Source organism: Canis lupus, chromosome 10 (genome assembly GCF_003254725.2).
Source record: "Canis lupus dingo isolate Sandy chromosome 10, ASM325472v2, whole genome shotgun sequence".
NCBI lineage: Eukaryota > Metazoa > Chordata > Mammalia > Carnivora > Canidae > Canis > Canis lupus.
Genome location: NC_064252.1, coordinates 53,389,337 through 53,413,044, shown reverse-complemented (window position 1 = coordinate 53,413,044; position 23,708 = coordinate 53,389,337). Strand labels below are relative to the sequence as shown.

The 23,708-nt window shown below is 33.4% G+C and overlaps 1 protein-coding gene across 21 annotated transcripts in view; it reads left to right on the top strand.

Moving 5' to 3' along the window:
- The window catches only part of NRXN1 (neurexin 1), a 1,115,712-nt gene that overhangs the window by 98,034 nt on the left and 993,970 nt on the right, over nucleotides 1-23,708 (top strand). For 13 of the 21 annotated variants that reach the window (XM_049115892.1, XM_049115890.1, XM_049115886.1 and 10 more), the window contains exons 3-4: nucleotides 5,116-5,133; nucleotides 8,371-8,400. The exons of 6 other annotated variants lie outside the window; for them this stretch is intronic. In XM_049115892.1, coding sequence (XP_048971849.1) covers nucleotides 5,116-5,133; nucleotides 8,371-8,400 — 48 coding nt within the window. The remainder of the gene's footprint in view (nucleotides 1-5,115; nucleotides 5,134-8,370; nucleotides 8,401-23,708) is intronic. 2 more of the 21 variants (XM_049115883.1, XM_025466689.3) reach the window with 1 other exon arrangement.

The window sequence follows — 23,708 nt, the reverse complement described above, 5'->3', positions numbered from 1 at the left end:
TAAATTTCATCAAATCCATTGAATGAATCTGCCAAATAATTATCCTTCCTCTCTCTCATCCTTTTTTTCCTTCCTTTCCTCCCTCCTTCTCTTGTTAACAAGATGGAGCATTTTGAATTGAATGCTACATGGACTTTGTATAACAAAATTGATATCTGTATGATGCAGAAACAAAGGCAGTCTGCAACACAGCAAAGTACTATTTCAAAAGTTCTTTGAATAAATAAGTTGAAACTCATATCATTTTCTAACAGAAACATTCTCAGGCATGCTAAACTTCTCAGACCACTTAAATAACTCATTAATTCCATAATAAATTTGAATCATAGTTTTATATCAAAAGTATACTTGGGCATTGCTTATAATGTTTCTAGGGAAGATGTTTTTATAGTTCCGAGGGTGATGCCGGGAATGTTGTTGCTGCTGCAAGTTGGTTTAGAGATACTCCTTTTATTCCTGAACAGTGAAGAGAGAGAGAAAAAGTATCATCTATTCTAGTTGGCTCCCCTCAGGCCCTAAGACTGGGATTCCAGCAGCCTGGGTGGAAGTGTGATTTAGGTAGATTTAAAACAAGTGGCTGAGGGCACCTGTTAAAACATTTTTGGAACTAGCCATTCCTGCTCAGGCTGTTTCTTTCCTTCTATAACCTTCCGTAATAGACCTCTTTGCTTCATTTGCCGTTTGAACTTTCTCTTGGTTCTGGCCAGCATTTCTCTTCATCCAGCTGACTGCTGCACAAATCCACTTTTTCAGTGCTTTCCTCCATTTTCTAGTCCTTGAAGCATTCCCAGATGATTGGGGTTTTCTAAAGGCTTTCACTGTTAACACCAAAGGAAAAATAAAATAAAGCAAAGCTCCATCCGGTGCCACCATGGGAACCAGATTCTGCTATACTGGCATTTAATCCCCAAAATGAGGGATAAAGTCTTGAAAATAATGTGAAGGGCTGGAAAGGAGAGGATAGAAGCTAGCAAGCTCAATCAATATATGTAAGAAGAGAATAAAATCTTATTCTGTATTCTTCTTTCTGCTGGCCGGGACCAGTACCAGTTTTATTGGTTGGAAAGTCACCTGCAGTAGAGGCAGTTTTGATGAAGGAGAGAGAGAGCCAAAGAAAAATAAAGGCTGCTGGTCAGAAGCAACTAGCAGGGAAGGAAGGAAGCCAGAAGAGAGAAAGAATGGCTAAATAGTGACGGATTACTTACAGCCAATTTTGAGTGTAAAATGTAGCACATAAGTTGCCTCTTGCTTATAGATTTAGATGAAGCCTTTCATAGTGGTAAACTTAAATATTGATTATACAAAAAAGAGTTACCTGTAATATTTTATATCAAACTTTAACTTATCCACTGGTCATGATTAAATTCCTGATTTTCTTTATATTGAAGCAAACACATTTGTTTCCTTAGTCATCCTCCCCCCACCCAAAAAAAAAGTATATAATCAAAATTATGTGCAAGGAACATTCATGATAAATTAAACTTACTGTCTTTACAGTCTTAAAAGCTAGGGGACAAAGGAAATTTTTTTGTGGAGATGTTCTTTTGAAGTAATTGAAGAATATACATTTTAATAGTCTGCAGCTTCCCTTCATGTCAACAGCACACAAATTATTCATAGCATGACTGATGTACTGGTGCCTATTCTCATTTTCATGAGGGAAACGTGTCTTGTCTGGAAGGAAAGGAAAATTTAAGGTATCTTTTTTGTGATTTTATTCCTTATTTTCATAATGACAAAAAATGAGGGTGATCTTTATAGGTGGCATGGTCATCATAGTAAAGTTGATTACTAAGATTCCCTTGATGTACATAGCAGAATTAGTCAGCAGAATTAAGAAGCCAAGGTTTTCTGCAAACCAAGAGCTTATTCCTAAGGTGACAGTGTCCACAGGTAAGGCTGGATAGATGCTTTCTTCCTTACATTGAAGAAAAAATACTACTTTACTTTTTACGGTCTGGCATGCCGATTTTTGCCTCTCTCTCTGTTGCTATTAAAAATCAAAATACTATTTGATTGCCAAAGATCTACAAAGGGAAGGCAAAAATTGATGTTATGAGGAAAACTATTCTTTTAAAAATCATATTCTTTTATTTCAAAAATCAAGTAGAAAGGAAAGAGAAAAGGAAAAACACCTGGAGAATGGCTGTAAATGGTAGAGCTACCATCATTTATTATGTCCAAATTATGAAATAATATAGGGAATCATTTTTAGGTTAACCATCTTTAAATTTATTTATTTATCTTTTTAGAGAGAAAGTGTGAGGGAGCAAGTTGGGGGAGGGGCAGAGAAAGAGGGAGAGATTGAGAATCTCCAGCAGACTCCCTGCTAATCACAGACATGGGGTTTTATCTTAGGACCCCGAGATCATAACTTGAACCAAAATCAAGTCAGATACTTAACTGACTGAGCCATCCAGGAGCCCCTAGCTTACCAGATTTTAAATCAACTAAAGCAAACAAATGGATACCAAAGGGGTAGAATAGAATGATAGAAGCTAAAGAGAAGTTTCTTTGTTTGTTTTTTTTTAATTCTATGATTGAGTCTAAAAACATATGGAATGCCAGTAAAGTCTGTTCCAAGCCGTTTTCTTCTTTTTATGGTCATTTTTTTAACATATAGGAGTTAATATATCACCCTTCCTTTTATTCTAGTACTTTGAGTATTTTTTTTTTATTTTTAAATTTGTTTTTTAAGTAGGTTCCATGCCCAAACATGGGGTTTGAACTCACAAGCCTGAGATTAAGAATTTGCATACTCTACCTACTAAGCTAGTCAGGTGTCCTTGATTTTTTTTTTTTCTTTTTTTTTTATCTAAGTCTTCTGAGACAGCCTGTTTTCCTGAATTTGGTCAAGTCAGGATTTGTTTACACATTGGGCATGACTAGGATTTGCATACAAGGGGTTCCATTAAGTTTGCTGGTTCTCTCTATGAATAAAAACTCAGAAACATGCCAGATGGCAGGACAAGATCAATGGCGCCACCTGTGGCCCTGTGTCTTAGTTGACAGTGAAAGAAGAAAACTCACTTTCAGGGGATCAGAATCAATGACCTTGATTTTATTACAGGACAACTTCCTTTCCTTATCTTACTTAGCTCGTTTATGAAACTGGTGTTGGGCCCGGGCTGGTGTTACTTGTTTTTCATTTTTATTTTACTATTAGATTTTCATGCAGCACTTTACCAAAAAACCATTTTCCTGAGACTGCTACTTCTCATCACCATATTTGCCAGTCTTTGTTTACAGAAGTTAATTGGAGCCATAGTAAATGATAGACTATTTTGACAATTGACTCTCCCCTAAACCCCATAATTTTGTGGTTTTACTTTATATATTAAATAATTTTATTTTTTTAAGCAAGCATTTTAAATGGGGACTAGAATTTTAAAGGGCGGTTAAAATTAAATGAAAGTGTTTCTTAAACATGAAAATAATCTATAAAATGAAAATGTGTCTTAAACATTAAAATAATTTCTATCTTTTTATAATTTCCAATGTAGTAAAATAAATTTTTAATATTTGTATCCATGTCACCTCAGAGTTGCAACTGAAAAGTAGCAAATTCAGTCTTAACTCCTTATTTAGCAGATTAGAAACCAAACCAATCAGGAAATGAATATCACATATCAAGTATTCGTCTTTTTTTTTTTTTTGTTATTTCTTTTAAAATAAACTCTGGCAAACCAAGTATTTTGTACAGATGCTGTTGTCCACATTTATCCACTAGCTATTTTTGGTCATATGTTAGGACCACATCAGTAAAGGTGCCTATGTTGATATTTCAGTTTCCAGCTATTATATTTTAAACAAAATTAATGATTCTGAATTTGTTAATAACTTTAACAATTGAAAAGAGTTATTTGTTGAACCTTATGAAATGGTGCTTTTATAAGTTGTTTTCCTCCCAAGTTCCTACACTTGCTGTTTTTTTGTTCTTCGTAAACACTTTTGATCAAATAGCCACTTTTAAAATTACAGCTGATTAAATAAAAGACTGAGACTAGAAATGTCAACATGGCTGTATTTTATTATTGAAAACATTTGATAAATACCAAAATCTTGATGTTGCCCTAGTCTTGGAAGAAAGCTTCTCTTCCATGTCTTAACCTGGATGCCAAGCCCTGTGTATCAACGGTACTTAAATTGTCTAGTAGTTACAAAGGCTAATTTAAATCCCATACACTTGTATTGTTTATGTGTAGGAAATACATGCAAAATCTGCTTGTATTATGTATGTGTGTTTGTATATACACGTATATATGTACACATATGGAAATACACGTATATATATGAACATGTGTAAATATTATATAGGTTATATGGAAACAAAAAGAGAAGTTTACCAAATATTGTCATTATATTAACTATATTCATATTCATACCCTAAACAGAAGTACAAAGTCAATAAATCATGATAAATTTTGCCTAATGGACAGCTCCCAAATGGACTTTTCTTGCAATAATTACTTTTTCTAGTTAACCATTTTAAAAGTCAGCCTTTTAACAAATTGTGATAAACTACCATTATTTGCAGTGAAATATGAACACTATAAATAAAGTATATTATAAATTTTAGTTACATAGATTATCATTGTATTTAAGGAAAATATTGAAGTATTAGAAATACTTAAAGGCCATGATGGTAAATGGAATTAGATATTTTGTAGAAGTGGAATATCTTTAAGTGAAATTTCATGGCTGTTGGCAATGGACATTATTTTATCCAACTCCAAATCAGAGTTGAGGCAATAACTTTTTGGAATTGTAAATAAATAGAAAAATAAGATTTTAAAGATAATTGCCTAGAAAAACCATGCCAGTAACATGTAAGAATAATGTTTATTTTACACAGGACAGGAAAGGCTTTTTAAATTTCCTTGCTCAGGACATGGCAGTATTACCAAAAATTTGTCTCACATTCTTTAAATGCTGCCAATAGGAGGGAACCTGCTTCCCATGATTTTGTTTCCCCCTTTGAACGGTAGCGATGGAGCACTTGCATGATGTGTTTGGTGCCTTGCATGAGGAAGACATGCAAAGGCAAAGGTCCAGTCTGCATGCTGCTTAATGAATGTTTTTCCTTTTCTCTCCCTCCTTGTCATGTGCTTTCAGAAGACAACAATGTGGAAGGTGGGTGCTTTCTACTTTATTTTCCAACTCTCATTTGCTTTTTAGTTCTTAGTATTAATAGAGTACATCTCGAATTTAGACGGTAAGTTGAACTTCTGAGCATTTGTTGATTTCTGGATTGTGCATCACTTTTCATATAGAACATGCACTCTCAACCCCGTCAGCCTCTATCTGAAACTCCTTCAGCTTTAACTCCAACTCTTGATGAATTCCAGCATCCCATATAAACCCTAGAATGTTTGATGCAGTGTTCTGTATGGAAAACATGATACAATCCTGCTTCTTTTATTTTAGATGAGAAAGTATTTCTTTGCAGTTTCAGAACTCAGTGCATGATCTTTTCTCCATTTTTTTTTTCTTGGTCAGAGTGATTTATTTTCTTTTGGAAATGTTTAGCATTACATCACCTCAAACTCATTGGTTTAATTTAAAATGATTTCACTTATGTAAAGAACACAGAATAAAGCATTGACTATAAGTAAGAGGCACAAATTTAGATTAAAATATAAGCCACTGGCCATTGGAAATGAAAGTATACAGCACTCCAACATGATTACTGGTAAGTATATTTGTGATTTTCTATGTCTGTTAAATAAAACTATATTTATTAAAGTTTTTCCAAAATTATCTCTATCAAGGAACTTTGAGGAAGTTACACATTTTTCCTATAGAATCCAACAAACTAAAGCATATTTCGATATTCTTATCTTTAAAGAACTTAAATGTATAAGTCAGTTTGCTGCCAAACAAATCTCTAAAGGATAAAAATGCAAAAACAACTAGATAGACCAAAGAACTGTGAGAGGGAAGTTGATATTCTATCAATGCATATAATCACAGCATTAATAATTCTTGCATAATTGTTTTTCTAATGTCTATATTTCAGAAGTGTTTAACGTATTTTATTTTGCTGCAATATTGTGAAATAGAGCCATTCTGTAAAAATAATGAACATTTCTACAGAATGACAGATGTCTTAGAAAAAGACTTCCCATCTAAGGTTACAGATAGCTATGAAAGTTACTAAGATTTGATGTCTCAAAGTACAATTCATGGTAATACAAAGTTCGTCAGTAGCAGGCTTCAGCATTTATTTGTGATGATTTCATGGATAATAAAATTGCTTAGCTCCTGAACATTTCTATTCCATTATTTAAGTAAAATAGTTTAAGATCTCAAAAGTAATCATCAATGACTATTTTTTCAAGTGTTGGCTTTGGATATGGCTTCTGTTTTTCTATACTATAATTTTAATAGCATGTGAAAATGCACTTAGTAAAGGTGATATTACCCCAAGGATCTGACATCTTTCAAAATCAGTATCAGTTATATTATGCATGTTATTTGAGACTGAATTTTTTTTAATAAGTATCTTCTCAACTTCTTTTGCATTTCCTCAACCATTCTGTAAAATGTTCCATGTTTTTGTTCTTTCTCTTTAAATCCACTTGCATTCCAGGGGCTTTAAAATCAGCCTAATAAGCCTGAATGCTCCTTTCCTCACATATGCATCTCATGAAAATTTTTGACAAGATTTTTAGAATAAAGACCCATAAACTACTGTAATAAAGTTTATCCAATCATAATTGTACCATTCCTATTTATAACTTGACTTTGGCAATATAGTGGAGCTCCCTTAGTGGTAGGAAATTCTAGCATGAGGAATGTGAATTCTTTTGAGATTTATTAACTTCCATCCTTACTGAGGTGGTATTCGACACCATCATTACAAGTGTTTTATATATTTTCTGAAAGTTAGATCTTATACAGAGATCATTTCCTGATTTAGTCTACAAAAAATTATAAACTGTTTTTAGGAAATATATTTAGTAGTTTTAAAAGTGGAATTAAATGAGAAAATACACACAGAATCACCAACAGATCATAAACTTTTTAATCTGCTTGTGTGATTTTTTTTGTTAAAATCACTTTGAAAATATAAAAGGAAGCTATATTACAGAAACATTAAACCTCTAGGATCAGTAGTCCTCATATTTTGATTATATGTTGATCTGTAATTGTATCTGCCCCACAGGGATGTTTAAATACTCCGGAAATTTTAAGGAAATAATGCAGATTAGTTTTAGTATTGATATCATGTAGCTCAATAAAGTCTCAAATATATTTTAAATAACACTAGAAATATAAATTCTGTTGAATTGCTGTGTTACTATATTGTTCTAACATTTTCCCATATTCTTGAAATAGACATGGATCAAGGAGTAGCTTTGTTTCTGAATACAGAATAAAGAACTAGGAATTAATGCCTCTCAGTAAAAAGTATCTTCTTGGATTGTGAGAGAGTTTTTGAAAAGAACCTTAGTGGTATTCTTTAGAAAAGGTAATCTTCAAACTGAAGTCATTTGTCAAGTAGCAGATAACAAGCAATTTAAATAAAGGGAATTCAGCGTCATTTTAGAAAACGTCCTTGATGAAAGTATGATTCATATAAAAACATAAAACATTATTAAATGTATATATATATTCACAACAACTCCTAGTTCAGTGTTTAGGCAATGTTTAAGTAAAAGACTAAGTAATTTTGTTCTCCATGGAAAATTACTTGAGCCTATTTAAAGCTGATCCATTGTTTCCTAAAAACAGTATTCTATAGTAAATTCCAACTTTACAGCTGCATGTTTAATAGCTTTTTTTTTTTTTTTTTTTTTTTTTTTTTGTATTTGAACAAGCTTAGTCAATTGCTACATGTGTCAGACAAGGAGACATTTCTGCATTATCATTTCAGTGTGACTAAGGATTTTTTTAAGTTAATTATAAAACTTCTCATTTTTTTGACGAGGGGAAAAAGATCAGACCCAGCCCATGTTTCAGATATTCCTTTGGGTTTTTAAAAATCTAATTTCATCACCAAAGAATAAGAAGCCCTGTGGTGGCAGTGTTCAAAATAGTCTCATCAAAGGGCACAAAGGGCAGATGCAATATTTAAGGGATTGGTTGGATTTTAAGTCACAATTTTATGCTGTTGATTGTTCCAACTGGTACATTGAAGAAACACACAGGGCAGCATATGCCAGTGTTTAAATTGTAGTACTATAACTCTTTGCCCCCAAGCATTCCAACCAGGGGTTGAAAGAAGGCTTTTTGATTTGCCTCTGTGATACAGACATGTCTCATAGGAAACAAGACGTCTGTCACTGGACATTTTTGTCACCGTGACCACCCTGCCTTCCCATGCTCCCTTGTTTATTGCTGACTGTGCTCTTGTTTTCCTTCAAGGTCTGGCGCACCTGATGATGGGCGACCAAGGTATGGGCTCTGTTCCTTTTCCACTCTGCTTTCAGTGTTTTCTTGTTCTGTAGCTGCTTGAAACCATCACTGCAAAGGATGGGCAAATGCTTGCAAATTATCTGGCTGCAAATTAAATACATAACTTTTGTTCACATCTTTACATGTTTTTCGCCCCTGTGTGTGTTGGTTTGATTTTGGTTTGCTCCGTTGACTTTTATTTTCCTTCATTCTTTGCACTATAATATCTGCAAATAGATCAGACATAAGATTTTGTGATTGAAAGTTTCTATACATTTCTAAGCATATGCAGTTAAGGGTAGCTATAATAAAGAAAACCTGAGAACCATCAGAAGTTAATATCTGATATTCAGTTGAACTGACTGTGCCAAAAAGAGTCCATTTTTCACCCATGCATGGCAGTTTGGGAACATGCAGACATCTTTGGCTTCTGGCTTCTAGAATGCTGAGTATAGTGTTTCACAGAATCAATAATTTTCCTACCTATAGCATAGTCATTGTGTATCTTCTTTTTTGTGTAATCTTTTAAAGTGAGCATGGGCGTTTCAATTTTTTTGCATGTTGCCTTTAAAAAAAAAAGACAGATTTCTCAACGTGTGCCGATTTTATCTCCACGTGTTTTCAAGTCTTTATTTATACTTTCTTGTCTTGTTTAATTTTCAAACAGTAGTGCATTTACATATATTCATAATTCTTATTGTTGTTTCTCTTTTTATTCTCTTTGTATGGAAACTCTTTCTTCATGGAACCATTTCATCAAATCCATAGGTAAAAGTAAAGGTATTACATTATTTTATTTCTTTTTATTATCATCTGTATGAATTACAGTGTGTATAACTTATAAAAATGTATTTAGAACTTTTCACATTAGTAATGGGCACTGAGAGGTAGGTATGAGTGTTAATGAATATTAATTTAAGGTAAGAAAAATCCATCAAAATGTTTCACTGTTTTTTTCCTTGCTCTTTAGAGTGATTTTTCTCATGTTTGCTGCTTATAAAATTAGTATATTTAGAAATTAGCTACAGGTTTCAGTATCACTTTTTGCAGTATCATTTAATGATGAGTGTAGTCACCATAAATATATCATCCTCAAACATTTAACTCAGGAGCACACCTGCCCCAGCCATTTTGCATTGGGATGTAAGTCTAAACATGTGCAGCATCTAAACAGTACTGCAGTGTGCTCATTACCTCGTTGCCTGCTAGGTGTCATATATACATATTAATTCCACAATAATTTGAAAAGGCAGTACCGTGAAAGAAATAAAGAAACAAGACAAGCCTGTTCTTTATTTTTCACATACTAACTTTGTTTTAAGAACATTATCAACCAGGTATATATTTCTGCATCACTTGGTAAGTCAGGCATGTGTACTTCTTGACAGCATTGATGCCAGATTTAAAAGCATGCTTAATTTGCCATTTAGAACCATCCACATTGTGTTTAGTGTTTTCATTAACAAGAAGTAGATAATATGTAGCTGTGGTAAATATGTATCACAGCCTTTAAGTTAACCATTTTTAACTATGTATTTCTGAATGTGTCCTTGGTCTCTTGGTTTTTTTGTTTTTGTTTTGTTTGTTTGTTTTGTGGGTTTTGTTTTTATTTTAAATGCAGGAATGTGTTTCTTATCCTTAAATTCTCTGAATTTTCTTGCGCTCTGAATCTTAATCTGAATTGGGACAAAAGCTCACAGATCTTCACCTTTACCTTTGTGTCATCTAGCAGGGAAACTTTTCTGCTTGAAAAAGCACCTGAACATGAGCCAGGCAATAAGTAAGAAATATATCGGTTTTAAATGTGTAAAATGGAGCTTTAGAAACAAATGTTGCTTGGGTATTTTGAGCCAATAAAAGAGAACATATGCTACTGCAGTGTGTTTTGGTCAACCATTTACAATAATATAATTTCGTCTTATTTTAAGCCTTCTAGCAACTATACAAATGACAGTACTTATTGTTTTAGAGATTTCATGTACTATTTGGGATGCTTTCTAAATTCTTAGGTCAAATTCCCATCTACTTCCCTTTCTTAGTGGGCATTTCCCACCATGTTTCTTTTTAGATGACTCAGGATGTTGTAGAGGGAACTGTGTGTATATTTTACTTTACTGGCTGAGAGATATATATGCATATGTGTTTGTATATGTTTGAATGCATGTATATACACAAACATTCTAAATATACAAACACATATACATTATGTCATAAAAAGTAACTCAAAAATAATGTTCTAATTCTATAACCATTTAACTCTACATACAGAATAATTTATGTTTATACTCAGCTGATATTTGTTTTGATGTAATTAATGTTAAGTGTCACTTAACTTCATTCAGTTTTATTATGTGAGTCTTAAATGCTTTCTGTTGGCGTGTGTGTCAGACATATTTTAATTCACTACTTTTCATTGAGTTTTATTCCTCAGTCAGCACAAAACTACAGAGCACAGGAATTTGGTTTTTCCTTTACATTTTTCCTCTGTTAATGGGACCAGGATGTTTTTTGTTGTTAAATGGGGAAAGAAGATTTTAAGATAGATTTGACTGTTTTGCAAATTAGATGTATAGAAATGAGAAATATGATTTGTAAGTCTTCTTTAATTGTTAATCAATTCAATAAATCTGCATTCTAGAGTAAAAACACAATCTTGACTGACATGGCACCCACATTCAGAGAGTTTCAGTATAGTAGGAAAATGAAAACATGTGGACAAATGTATAAATGACAGAATAGAAGTGTTGTGGAAATGGTAAAAAAAAATGTGATTTGCATTCAGAGAAGATAAAAATAACATGAATGAGGGCCTCCCTTAGGTAGCTCTCCTTGTCCTGTGCCACACGTCAAAGGAATAAAGAAATACCTAGAAACTTTCATTGTAGCTTTTAATATCAAGTTAAATCCTAGTTGTGTATGAAATAGGTGTTAAACCTGTCCAGTCTGAAATAATTGATTTGCATTGTAAATTAATGCTTCAAAATCTTTCCATCACAGTATAATCCCGGAGCATTTTTCTTGACATTGCTGCTTTCATTAGCGGTAGTGAATTTGGGGACTCTGGAATGAATATCTATGCATTAATGTCATTTTTTTTTGAGTCCAGAGACAAAATTGGATTCAAGAACATTATTATCATCATTTTGATTTTTTCTATATGGATTTTTAAATATTTTCTAAATTTTTAAATGTCCAGAGATAGATGAATGCCATTCCTTAAAAAAAAAAAAAAAAAAAGTAAATCATTTAAAGAGAACATTACTCCTGTTAGCCTTCTTCAACCTCCTTAGTCTTCCCCCTAGAGGTAAGCACTGGTATCACTTTGTGATGTATCCTTACATAGTTGATGTGGATCCTTTCATAATCCCTAATTAATTTTTCAGGGTTTGGAAACTGCAGAATTCCTTATGATTTGTACATGACAAGAACAGCTAAGTCATGTTAAAGAGGTGTGTTAAGGATCATTGTTAAGCTTTCTCTCTCTTCCCATAGGCCACCTTATGTCATACTTTCAATTGGTCATTCTACTTCAAACTTTACAATTATTTGGATTTGTTTCCATATTTTCTAAATAAAGATAGGCCACCTTTAACTGGATACAGTTAGGAATAAACTTTGTTTCAATGAATTGTAGCTTTCTTTGGGAGAGCTGAAGACAAGCGTTACCCAGAGCCATCCGAGCTTCGGCTAATTGTACCTAGAGGGATCCAAATGGATTTTGTGAAAATTGTGTTTGCTTTCCCTTTTAGGCTTGAAATTTGTCATTAGTAATATTAGGACCATTGACATTGCTAACTTGATTCTCTATTCTATTTATAATTTTGGCTTGTTTTGCCTTTGAATTAGTTGATTGTTTTTTTTTTCATGATTCTTTAACTGGTCACTTCATTTCAGTAATTACTTTATTTACTCATCTTTTACTCTAATGGTTGTCTGAGAGAAATGAATGACCATTTAGATCAGAAAATGCCAAAAAAAAAAAAGTAAGTTACGCTGCAAATCCGGCCATCATGGCTGGTTTATAGCTCAGGAACTTTTAGTTATTATTTTAATAATTAATGATCATGCTCTGATTAGAGGCTTGCATTTTCTTTTATAGCAATCATTTTAGATGTAATTATATATTTAGATGAGTGATTATGTATTTAATGTTAACATTTCCTAGTAGAATGTAAGCCCCATGAGGGCAGGAAGTTTGTCTTTCTTTTTAAACATTGTATTTCTAGAATATTTTTCTTATTGTATCTTCAACTTAATATTTTCATGACTTAAGAACGTGTATGTGAGGTGGAGGGGGTAGAGGAGCACATTAAAAGAGGCAAATGTAGAAGACATGGAAAGTTTGGAGTGGACAAAGTAGAGGGTGGAAAAGGAAGAGGAAATTTATAAAATAACTAAAAAGAATTGTAGCAACAAATAACATAGAATCCTTTCTGTCTCTTGTCTCTCAACTTACTTTTTTTTCCCTATCATTCATATCCTTTTCTAGAACTGCAGTATGTCTTTCTAATAAGGCATCATTCCAAAGATAACACTGCGATATACCTTAGCATATGCACCACAAGGAGTCTATAAGGAAATGAAGTCAATGTATCTTTGTATTTAAGAGTTTTCAAGAATTTTAATATGATTTGTTTTCACAGTGTCAGATGATCAATTTTTATTTTGTAGCTTTCATTGTTTATACAATACAGAAATTTTCCTGAAAGTTAGATTTGCTATGCTATCTTATGTGGTTTCCATGAGGTTTTCGTTTGTTTTTTGCTATTATTGTTGTTTTGAATCTCACTGTATCAACTGTAACGTACCATAAGACCTATTTAGACTGGGTTTGGATTGTAAGCTTCCAAAAAAGCCAAAATGTATTTATAAGGCTTATCTTGAGATATGATATTTGCTGTTCCTGCATTCATAAATTCCAGAGTATATTTGCAAAGTGAATGTCCACTTTACCATTTCAAATGAAAGAGTAAGCGTTTGATTATCCCGGTTTCTTGTATTTCTAGAAGGCCAAGGTATCACAAATACAACTGTCAGGCATAAAATTATTGTAAAAGGGCCTAAACTTTATTTTACTGGTGAAAATGAAGATCTTAAAATAGAGTAAATTATATAAAAAAGGTTTTTAAAAACTAATGGTATCAATAACTAGATATAATTGATTCCACTACAATTAGCCATGTCAAAGATTACATGTTTTAAAATTTTATCTGTAATGTCACACCATAACTCTTAAAATTTTATTATATTTACTCTTAAAATTGATTTGATGTTGTTCATATTTAGGGGAAGGAAAAAACATTTAGTATTTTTTATATAGTTTCCTTTTGTGTATGAAGTACCCAACTTCAGATCACCAACATCATGATGCATATTTGTTTTATAACTTTTAAATACATTTTACTGTGTTTTTTTTATGTGGATCTAATTTGATTTTAAAAATATATTTCTTGGGATCCCTGGGTGGCGCAGCGGTTTGGCGCCTGCCTTTGGCCCAGGGCGCGGTCCTGGAGACCCGGGATCAAATCCCACGTCGGGTTCCCGGTGCATGGAGCCTGCTTCTCCCTCTGCCTGTGTCTCTGCCTCTCTCTCTCTCTCTCTGTGACTTTCATAAACAAATACAAATTTAAAAAAAATAAAATAAAATAAAAATATATTTCTTTTCTTCCATATGGCTTCTTAAATCATATTTCCCCATTTATCTTTATAATATTAAATATTCTTCATCATTGAGAAACATTTGTGAATGTTGACAGAATTTTACTGTATTGAAATGCCTACATTTGGTGCATAGGCAAACTAAGCGATAATTTATTTTGAATTATCTGTTATTACTTTTACTGTTGCAGTATCAGGAGGTGCTGCTCCTCATTTACAGTTACAGAACATGGAAAGACTAGAATTTCACTTTATAAAATCAGACATTAAATATCTTCATCATCCTTATAAATATCTTCATCAATATGACATAGAAGGTTATGTGACTATTTAGAATTTGGAACTTTTTAGTTTTTCTTTAGACTGTATGTCTATCTCTTCTGGATATAATCAAGAAAAAATGCTTGAAAAGTAAATATTTATGTGTTATCTCTTGCTGGAATTCAGTCAGTTTTGTCGTTATAGTTATTACTAATAAAAGTCCCAGATCCTCCAAATCTCTGCATTCTTAGCTCTGGGATGAGATAATCACATCTTCATACATTTATAAACAGTGGTGAAATTGAATAACTAATAAACTAAACAAGGATTTTATTTAGACTTTATTAGATTAATTTATCCTTGGAGAAGAACACAGAAACGACTCTCCATAGTCTAATATTTTAAAGAATGAGGTAGTGTAAATATAAATTTAGATGCTTTACTGGAATAGATCAAAAATAGCAAAAAAAAAATTAAATTATGGCATACTACACTTTAAAAGAATGATTTCTGGGGTGCCTGGCTGGTTCAGTTGGTAGAACATCTGACTCTTGATCTTGGAGTTGTTAGTCCCATACTGAGCATGGAGCCTACTAAATTAAAGAAATAAGTAAAAAAAATAAAAATAAAAGGATGATTCCTTCTCCAAAATAATGATTTTATCTGTCCATTTTAAAATGTAATTTTATTAATCTAGCTTTTGTTTAAAAACCAACATCAGCACAGGCTGGTAAAAGGGAATATTTTTAAAATTGTGTTGATCATGATTTTAAAGAAAATTGTAATTTTCTAGAGTGCTTAGCTCATATACTAAAAGAATCTGGGTATTTTGGGGGCACTTGACTGACTCAGTAAATGAGGTGTCTGACTCAATCTCGGGGTTGTGAGTTTGATCCCCACATTAGATGTGGAGATTACTTAAAAATATATTTTTTAAAAGATTTATTTACTTATTTTAGTGGGAGAGGGGTGGAAGGAGAGAGAATCTTAAGAAGACTTAATAGGGTTCTCGATCTCATGACCCTAAGATCACAACCTGAACCAAAACCAAGATTTGGATCCTCAACTGACTGTGCCATTAAGCCCCCCCCCCCCAAAAAAAAATAAAATCTTTAAAAAAAAAGAATCATAGAATTTTGGAACAATGAAGAACATTACAGATCATCTAAAAAATGATACTCTTTTAATTATAGGGCATGATATATCACTTATTATGATAGACAAAACATTGTGGAGACTTTGAGCTAAAATAACTGATATAGGAAAGAACCTACCTTAAGGAGACATTAAAGATTTTCCTCTCCTTACACACTGATAATCATGAAACAAAGTATCATATTCTTATTCTTACAAAATAAATTTAGAGGTAATGTGAAGGAAACCAATCAGAGTATTTTATAGGATGCTATTGATTCTCATTTCAAGGTTTCCTTTTATAGTGGTGTGAAATTTAATTTCATAACAAGAGGTAGTATTGTGAGATGGGCAGGAGTCCAGGAAGTCATGAGACCTGGGTTCAGATCCTATATTTATCCCTGGACAAGTAATGTAGCCTTACATATATCAGTGTTATGATCTGTAATGCGGGCTAATAAAATACTCTGCTCTCAAGGATATGTTACATTTTACAAATGGAACTATAAGTACTTAGAAGATAGTTATTATTGATGGTGGCAATAAAATAAAAGAAGTACTCTGTACATTTAGATTAAATGAATTTCAAAAGTAATGATCTGTAATCTGCCAAAGGTTTAAAACAGTATTAATTTCTTAATATCTTCTGTCCATCTTATAAGTACCTATAATTTATGATTCTGTGATTGTTTTAAGTTATAACTAATTGAACCTCATTGACCTGATGGCCCATCCTGTGAATAATATTGGTACATGTCAAGGTTGATTCTACTTAATCAAAACTATTTAGATATTTCTGTAACTCTTTAAACTTTCACCTTTTTCTTTCATACAATGAGAAGTTGAAATGGACTTGCCTCACCTTTGAACAAACCTAGGAGTTCCATGGCAAAGTGCTGCTTTTTAGATGCCAATTTGCTGGCTGAAGGAAGCAGGGAGGTAAATATTTTCTCAAGCACTGGAAGTACCATCCAGAGAAAACTTTTTTGTGAATTAATGTTTTGCCTCAGTAACAACTCCATAGAGTGATATATGAGTTGAGCTTATAGGAAACCACTTAGTCAACTAAAGACCAAATTTTCAAAGAAAATCTAATTAGGAACTCTTCCTACATAGTATCTTTGGTAGAAAATACCAAAAAATTACCTTAAAGTACTTAAATAATTGGGTAGCACCTTCACATCCTTCTGGATTTTGTTCAAATTGCACTTTTTCAAGAGACTTACTCTGATTATCCTATTCAATACTACAATTTGCCCTTATCCTGAACTATCACACCCCAACCTAGTTTCTTTTCCACAATGATTATTATCTTCTAACATATTTTAATGTTTTTCACTTGTTTTGTTCACGGTTTATTGTTTTTCTCCCTCCAGAAATAAGAGGGCAGAGATTCCTGTCCTGCCTTGATGTATCTCAAGGGCCCCTAGAACAGTGACTGTCACAAGTAGGTACCCAATAATCCTTGTTTAATGACTGAAGTGGTTGGCTAAACAAGTTTGTAAAATTTCCTTTTACATTCTACTACAAATATTATTTTTTCTTTCTTATAATAGACTAATTTTAACATTTCTTTTTCCTTTTTGCTTTGAGGTACATCTTCTCATGAAGGACAAACTAGATCAGTAAAAACAGATTTTTCTTTTTTCTCCTTGAACTGGGAGTGTGGACTCAGCTTGACCCTTTTGATTTCCTTGTTTCCTGTCCAATTTAGGTGATCTCAAAGAATTCGGAAAGGATTTGAAAACCACCCCAACAACTACGGATGGTCAGCTTTTCCTTTCAAATTCCTCTAACAACCAGTCCTAATGTTTCTTTAAGGAAGGGACAGGGATTCATCTTTGTACATTTTTGTGTGTACACAGGTAACAGGAAGAAACTCTTTCATGTTTGGCTTCTAAATGGCATTATTCATTGTGACTGTCAGGATGTGCTTTTTGGCATATTGTGAGATGGAAAGTTCCAAAGAATGGCGTAGATCCACTGTACTTCATGTTTGTGTAGCTTAACTTGTACTTCTAACATTAAAAGAAATATATTCATTCTTCTCAGGTCCTCAAATAGCTATATATACCCTACGGGCCTTTGACTTTTCCCCAGCCTAGGGTTAAATTATCATATGTTCAAGTAGATGATTTATCAGGTAGTCCAGGTCTACAGCCAGCTGTCCTAAGCTATGGAACTTTCACTGAAGAACTACAATAGTTGGAAATGGCCAAATTAAAAAGCCACAACAAAACTGCAGAGCCTAAGATTATAGTTCTCTTAAAATTAGTGCCCTTTGATTCTGTTTTTGGTGAGAGAGAGAGAGAGAGCGAGAGAGAATGGTTTCATTCAGTTTCAGTCATATATTACTAAAAGCACCAATGAGATTCTTCTTTATGTGGAACTCTAATATATGGTATAAAGCCATACCTTTTTAGAATGGATGCATTCAAAGTCTTTCACATTAAGAAAATAAGCATGGTGATAATAGCTACCATTTTTCAAGATGTGTCTTTATACATTCAAATTACATCTACTTATACCAAATATGTGTTTTACTAAGTGCCATTTCCCCCTTTCTGCTTGGCTTGTTTGTCTGTCAGTTGCTGTGTGCCTATGACCACATGAGTCTGAGGTAATCTCCAGTAATTATTAGTATTTACTTTCACTTAATGTGAAGTAAATAATTTATTTCACAGTAAATTTACAGGATGCTGAGTTGTGAATTGAGAATAGTGTTTTCTTTCACCGTAAATATTTTTTTTATTACATAGTACAGATATAGAGCAGAAAATCTGACTACTCAGACAAATGATAGTTCAGGAAATTAAAACAACTCATGTGTTATATGAAGTTTCTAAGCAATATTTTATTTTTTGGCCTGGATTACCTGGTCAACTGACCCAGTTCTCCATTTCATTTTCTAGGTTTGGCATTATAAAGTCAGTAGACATTTGAAGAAAATTAAATTACTCCATTCAAGGAAACAATCAAATTTAGATTGAGCTAAAGTACTGCCAGAGGGATGGAAATCCCTAAATTGGTCAATCATGATTTCAGTTCACAGGGAAATCCTCATTCACAAGCTAACCATAGAATAGTTGCAGTTAGCTAGTGGCAAAATATGCCAGAAATCTTCTGTTAAACTTTGGGAACAGCTATTTTTGGTGCTATGCTGACCTAAAAGATATGTGATGGCCTGTTATGACTGTCTTTTAGATTTTTTAAGATAAAAGAATGCAGTATCTGACTGATAGCAGGGCATACATTTTGAATTCCTTCCCTAGCAGAGCCATTGGATTTTCACTGACCCGTCTTGTATTTCCTGTGACCAGTGGTATTCTTTGTAAGAAGACTAAGACTAAGAAGACTAAATTAGGAGTCATTCATTGTGATGGAAAGAGAAATAAGCTGGTTGGTCCAAAAGAAAGCCAGAATTTGGACTCATGGCTGTGAGGACAATTTGGTTTGGAATTTGCCCCCTCATTGTTTATAAATAGTGAAGTCGTGACCAGGGTTAAGTCACTCTTGCTTTTTTCTTAGATGTCTTCAAATACGTCATTCCCTAATTTTAAAAAAAAGTGTTCTGAGGGCACCTGGGTGGCTCAGTTGGTTAAGTGTCCAACTCTTGATTTCAGTTCAGATCATGATCCCAGGTTCGTGAGATCAAGCCCCACGTCCAGTCTGCACTGGATGTGTAGTCTGCTTAAGTTTTTTTCTCTCTCTCTCTCTCTCTCCCCTCCAACTCCCTCTCCACCTCCCCTGATCTCTCTCTCTAAAAATTAAAAAAAATAAATCAACATCTGATAAAAGGGATGACTGTTATTTAAGCAAGGCTCATCAAGTAACTTACCTCCTTCTTAGGACAATTTATCAAAAACCACTACAAACTTTGGCCTCATTAACTTTGTTCTGTCTCAAGTTGGCTGCCTTCCCTCTCCCACCCACCAAACACCCAGGGCACATTTTAAAAACATTGATTTTAAAGGAAATTGACAGATGGTTGTATTCAGTAGGCCTAGGATGGATTAGAATCCTATACTTTGAAAAGTCCTCTCAACTCCCCGAGAAGCTGCTGAAGTACAGCCATTTTGTGAAGTGTTACTGACTCAGTAATTGGCTTTTGGTCTCTTAAGAGTTGAAATTTGTACTTCATGATGATGAAGGTCATTTATTTCTTCTTGCAAGGGACATGTACAGTTTTTAATTAAATCCATAGTGCTTCTGCATTGAGAGAGTTTTCATATATGTTTATATATAAGAGAAGTTGGTCCATTAGGAAAAGATGGGGAAATAAGAGACGGTTTTTGAGTTAGGTATTCAGACTAGTAAATATGTCACTAGGCTCTTTCAAACCCTATGTGAAAGGTCATTAAAATTTTCATTGTGTAGAGTTTAGAGTTCAGATAGTTTCTTAAAAAATCAAATTGGATATGTGGCAACATTTAAACTTTTTACATGATGCCCAACCATGTATAACTTGTAATATATTCTAGGATCATTGTCCTTAATAGGCCATGATAAAGTGATCCAGACAAAGGGAACACCAAACAGCAAATGGTGAGCTCACCTAAGAAATATGACACATATGTTTCTCTATACAATGAAAAAGTTGATTATGATACTTTTTTGAAACTGGAGATTATGTTGAAAGAGGCATTAAATAAAATAAGAATATGCCAGTTTTACAAAGGTCAAGCTTTAGGGGGTGGAAATTTGGTCCTTAGAGTCTATTAAAAAAAGAGATAATGCTCTAATGACACATTTTTTTTTAAGATTTTATTTATTTATTCATGAGAGACACATTGAGAGAGAGAGGCAGAGACACAGGCAGAGAGAGAAGCAGGCTCCATGCAGGGAACCTGATACGGGACTTGATCCTGGGACTCCAGGATCATGCCTGGGCTGAAGGCAGGTGCTAAACGGCTGAGCCTCCCAGGGATCTCCCTAAAGAGACATTTTAGAAATGAATGATACAGGCATGAGACTTACATGGAGATATATTATTAGATTTTAAAAGTCTACAAAAGGAAGTGATTAAAAAAATGGAAGTAGAAGTAAAAAGGAAGAGGAATGCTGAAGGTGAGAAGGTCGGGGTTGGGGTGGGGGTTCGCAGGGGGAGTTCATCATGTGGCTGCAGTGACAATATAGCATTATTTCCCCAGGAAGCAAAAATGTGGAAGAGTAATGGTTAGGGCAACTTAAGAAACTAGAAAGCTCTTTAAATAAATGGTTACATATTTCATGTGAAAATAGTCCATAACCCCTTGCCAAAGATAAATCTCTCGTAGCTCTATCCTGTTACTCATTCATTCACTAACAAGTAGTGTTTGAAAGTACAATATAATTTTAATTAACGTATCTGTTCTTAACAAGAGATCTGCTGAAATGGGACACCGGACAACTAGACAGATATTTGTTGGTGTGTGAAACATCAGATGAGATTGCCCATCTCTTAAGCGACCCTTAGTGAAATATAAGCACATTGGCATGATTGATTATTAGAGTCAAAGAGGAAGCAGCATCCCCTCAAGGAAAGAACCTTAATTGTTTTTTGGCCAAGAACTAGCTACATTAGTAGGAAACATTTAATCATTATATGTACTGATTGTTAGGCAAAATGTATTATTCTCTTCTTAAGGACAATTGTTATACCTAGTATTTACCTTTTATCGTGAAACAGGCATAAGTGGATTATTCTGTCTGTAGAACCATTGTTACACTTAATGTTTACCTTTATTATAAAATTATCTTGCTGAATTTCATTCATTGATGTGTTAGCCATCGCTATTAGAATATGAGATCACTGAAGGCAGTGGTTTTGCTATTTTCAGTTTTGCATGGAGGACAGGGCTTGGTAGGTGACAGATACTCAGTAAAGCTTGATGCAAAATGAATAGTCAAAGATTATAGGGATTGGAGTTGAGTATATCTGCATTGAGATCCTAGACTTATTATATATTAGCCGTGTGGCTTTGGGAAAGTTATTTGACCATTCTGAAACTCATTTTCCTCATCAGTAAAATGAGAATAATAAAATCCACCTCTGTTTGAGGATTTCATGTATGATTATCACTAAAGTATATATTTCCAGAGCATAGTGAATGCTCAATTGTAGGAGGTGTGGTAGAATGTTAAGTGTTCTTTCAGATAGATGATAAAAAATAAAATTAAGTCATTTTCAAGGAAAAAAAGGTAACTTTTAAAACCATAAAATATATGGAGGAAAGGGTTTTTTTTAAAGGTCAAAAGCATTTATCTTTTGTATACATATTTTAAAGTTTCATTGAGTCACAGATGTAGAAAAAGAAAGTTGGAGTAGAAGAAATTGGATTTTTATATTGTGTGTATGATACAGCCCCTCCATTTTATTTTATAATGACTTGTGTTACCGCTAATGTAAATATATATACTTGAATTGAGCCTAAGAATGCTGAGCAAGAAATACTTGCCATATTTTTTGCTTCTAAAAACAAAGGCAAGATTTTTTAAAATTTCCTTTATTAGGATATAAAGATTCTATTTAAATGGGTTTAAATACAGTTTTACCCTAAATCAAGTAAGCTTTTTGTTCTCCATGGCTCAGTTAAGAAAAACTGCAGCTTGCTTTTGACTTGTTTTGCTTAATTGATTTTCTTTGTTAAAAGACAATATACAGTGAAAAAAAATACCCACAATTCTCTTCTGTCCTGGAATTCCCTTCCTTGGTGTGTTTTGGAGAGTTAGAAATTATATAAAAGTTATGGGAGAGTGATAATATATGAGAGTATATAAAGCTAGATTTGGGAGGGAGTACTTATCTATGTGATTTAGTGGGTCTGTTACACCTTGGACCCAGAGATAACATTTGAGTTAATGAAATTTACTAGGATTCAGAAAGCATATGGTAATAGGTCTTAAGCCAAGATAATTATGAAATTCACTAAAATCAGAGAATCTCAGTACAGGTTTCCCCCGCTTTCTGAAAATAGAGCATTCCTAAAAAAGCTTTCATAAGCTTAAATTACACAAAATGATGAGGCAATCACCATTGATTTACATGGAATTTTTAAACATATTTCCCTCACTTAAAAAAAATAACCTCTTGTAGGCTTTTCTGAGACCTTAGGACATGTCTTGCTAATGAATGCACACAGATAAAGCACAGATGCTCACAGATAAGGTTCAGAGGTACAGCTGCTTGATGTTGAGATGCTGAGTTTTGCTGTTCCTGGTGCATACTGCCTCTAGAGTGGCTCACTGCAAAACAAATGCGGAAAGCTATTTTCACTTTGCAGCTTTTTTGCAAAAGCAAAAATCCTGTGGATTTCTTTTGCCTAGCATAAATAGGTACTAATGTAGATCTCCCATAAAAGTCAAGTGGTGTAGTGTGAACTTTCAAAAAGTAGGGTGTATGTGTAATTGCTTTAGCATGGAAAAGGACTTAATAAATAATAGAATCATAAATATGACTACAACTTGGGAAGTACTCTAGTCCAAATGCCTACTCAACAAACTCTTCTGCTGGTTCTGGGAGGGTGATGATCCAAACTGTGTTTCCATGTCCAGAAGGAGGGTATACTTGTAATAGGCTTTTTAAGGAGAGTTTTAATTATTAAAAGAGATTTTCATCCAAATCAAAATATGCCTACTGAAACTATCACCAGTTAGCCATCTGCATGTTGTTATTTTTGCTAACTAAGATATTTATTGAGTTTCTCCAGTGTGGTGTGCTCTCTGTGTTTTCAAATTATCTGGAGTTAAACAGTCTGTCTAATTCCTCATGCACATTAAAAAAAAAATAGTTTCTATAACTACATTCCCCACTCTCATACCCAGGCCCTAATTTTTTTTTCCAAATTTTGTAACTTCAGTTTCTAAGACCATTCTTCACAGTGTTTAAATCCTTCCCATGTTCTTCATGGCCATCCCCTCCTCCTTGTCTGGACATATTTTAATTGTCAGAATATTTCTTAAAGTCAAGTTCAAAATTATTTACAGTATCTCTGATGTCTGAGCAGAGAGGGCACAGTAAAGTGGAAGCATTCTCTGGTTCTGGAAATAATAACACCTTTGTGTGTGTGTTTTGTTTGCTATTTTTCTTTATTTTGTTTTTGTTTTGATCACTGTTACTGTTTTGTTGACTTATACTAAACTTTTAGTCAGTTGAAACCAGCAAGGTTTTCCACGTGAACTGCTGGTATCAGCCTTATTCTCTACTTAACAGTTAATGTTGTGGTATTTCAAAGCACGAAACAGATTTCTATTCAATTTCATCTTCAAACATTAAA